Source organism: Carlito syrichta, unplaced genomic scaffold, assembly GCF_000164805.1.
Source record: "Carlito syrichta isolate Samal-C Ts95f unplaced genomic scaffold, Tarsius_syrichta-2.0.1 Scaffold304632, whole genome shotgun sequence".
Taxonomy (NCBI): domain Eukaryota; kingdom Metazoa; phylum Chordata; class Mammalia; order Primates; family Tarsiidae; genus Carlito; species Carlito syrichta.
Genome location: NW_007248728.1, coordinates 248,071 through 250,281, shown reverse-complemented (window position 1 = coordinate 250,281; position 2,211 = coordinate 248,071). Strand labels below are relative to the sequence as shown.

At 62.1% G+C, this 2,211-nt stretch overlaps 1 protein-coding gene across 1 annotated transcript in view; it reads left to right on the top strand.

Moving 5' to 3' along the window:
* Positions 1 to 204: 204 nt before the first annotated feature.
* The window catches only part of ARHGAP27 (Rho GTPase activating protein 27), a 19,510-nt gene continuing 17,503 nt past the window's right edge, over positions 205 to 2,211 (top strand). The window contains exon 1 of the mRNA XM_021713619.1: positions 205 to 336. Coding sequence (XP_021569294.1) covers positions 289 to 336 — 48 coding nt within the window. The 5' untranslated portion in view covers positions 205 to 288. The remainder of the gene's footprint in view (positions 337 to 2,211) is intronic.

Sequence of the window (2,211 nt, the reverse complement as noted above, 5' to 3'; positions counted from 1 at the left end):
CTCTGTGCACCGCATGGAGGCCAGGCGGGGCCTGGGATGGGCAGCACATGGGGTTGGCAGCCAGCGGAGTTTCTGGAAGTGCACGAAGCCCCCACCTGGGCCCCTCCACCCCACCCGCCTCACAGCACTTCCGCAGCCCTGACAGGAAACGCTCTGAGTCTCAGCCTCCCGCCATCTCAAGGCCACTTCTTGTTTCCCCATCGCCTATGCCAGCTCTAGGGGTAGCGCCCCTGGGTCCCACCCCCGGAGCCTTCCCAGGGCTCCATTCCCACAGCCGGAGGGGCCAGGATGGTGGACATGATCACCAACAGGCAGAGCCGGGCCCTGTGGGCACAGGTAGGGGACACAGCGGCAGGGCTGGCCAAGGGGGCTCTGGGGAGTGGGGCAAGCTGGGGTTCAGAGTGGGGATGTCAAGGAGGTCGGGGCTCAGCCCTGCTGTTCTCTTTCCACGTCACAGGCCCTGCTGGGTAGAGGTGGTCGGCTTGAGAGGCAGGCCTGCCCCTGCTCTGGGCAGGGGAGGGAACTGGGGACAGGGGCCAGCACAACCAGGAAGTGCTCAGGCCTGGCAGCCTGGAGGGGTGGGAGCCAGGGCACCCTTGGATACGACCCAAGAACCTGGGTGCCGTGGTCAGGCTTCTGTGTATGAGCCATGTCTGGGTCTCACCCGAGGCCACCATGAGCTGGGGGAGGGGTGGCAGGCCCTGCTGGAATCCCTCAAAGGCCCAAGGGCATGGAGGGCCGAACTCCACCTGGCCTAGGAGCTCCTCAGGACCCAGGAGATTCTTCCAGGAGCGGAGAGTGCCTCTGTCTTAGCACTGGGGGCTCCCTGGAGCGATCCAGACTTCAAAGGGCCTCAAAGATGCCGCAGTCCAGCCCCCTCCGCAGGGCCTCAGCCCCCTCACAGGGAGTGGACACTGCTTGCTTCTCTCCAGCACGGCCCCTTACTACGTCCCACGTCTGGGCAGCCCCATCCCCAGATGCTTCCTTCAGGGGGCATCGCCCTCCCCCCAGCATCCTCTCTGCCTTGTGATAGCCCCGTCACGCTGGGACCTCAGCTTCTACCCAGCACCTCTTCTGCACCTGCTAGGTGCTCCCAGGTGCTAGGTCCCCCTTCGCCCCTCCAGCCTGGGCCTCCCGTGGACTCGGAGCCACGGCCCGCAGCCCACCAAGGGGAAATCCCCACTCCAAAGAGCTGGGCTCCGTGGTCAGCCTGTCCACACTCCTCCATGGCCCTTCCTAGCCCTGCCTGGTGGGTCCAGTGGGGTGGGAAGGAGGTGCACCCGATCTCATCCACCTGCCCCTGCCCGCTTCTTCCAACCTGCCCCTATCCCCACCCCCTGGTGTGGCTCCTGATCTCTGTGGCTCAAGCCTTCCTTCTCAGGCTGTTCTTGCACCAAGCTTACCCAGTCTCTCCCCTGGTGTCAGGGGTGTGTGGGTGGGTGGGTGTGTGTGTGTGTCTGCCGTTGAAACTTGGCGTGGGATTGACTTGTGTACTCTGGCAGGAAGTGTTCTGGGCAGATCTGCTGTGTCTGGGGACAGTGATCTGGCTGCTGGGGTCACATGGGGTCAACTGCACCATCCTGGGTCTTGTTCTCAAGGAAATCCTGCCAGCCAGTCACGATGGTTCTCTCTTGTAATCCCAGCACTTTGGAAGGCTGAGGTGGGAGGACTGCTTGAGTCCAGGAGTTTGAGACCAGTCTAGGCAACATAGCAAGAACTTGTCTCTACAAAAAAAAATTTTTTTAATGGCCAGGCATGGCAGCATGTGCCTGTAGTCCCAGCTACTTGGGAGGCTGAAGCGGGAGGATGGCCTGAGCCCAGGAGTTCAAGGCTGTGGTCAGCCGTGATTGTGCCACTGCACTCCGGCCTGGGCGACAGAGTGAGACCCCTACTCAAAACAGGGAGAGTGAGAAAGCATGTGCGTGCCCCCTGCCTTTGGACAGAGAAGGTGGGTAGATGGATAGATAACTAACTGACCTCCAGGGCAGAATGCCACCAGGCCCTGACAGCTCGAGGACCGGCAGAGTGCTGCAGGCTAGGCCTCCCTCCGGAGAGGGCGAGGGGAGCACTGTGGAGGAGCAGGATTTGGGTGGGCAGGGAGCGAGAGCAGATTTGCAGGCAGAGGGGACGGCTGGAGCAAGGGCACAGAGGTAGGAAGAGACTTTTGAGTCCAGTGAGAGACCTGGTGTGCTTGGCTGTAGGGTACTATGT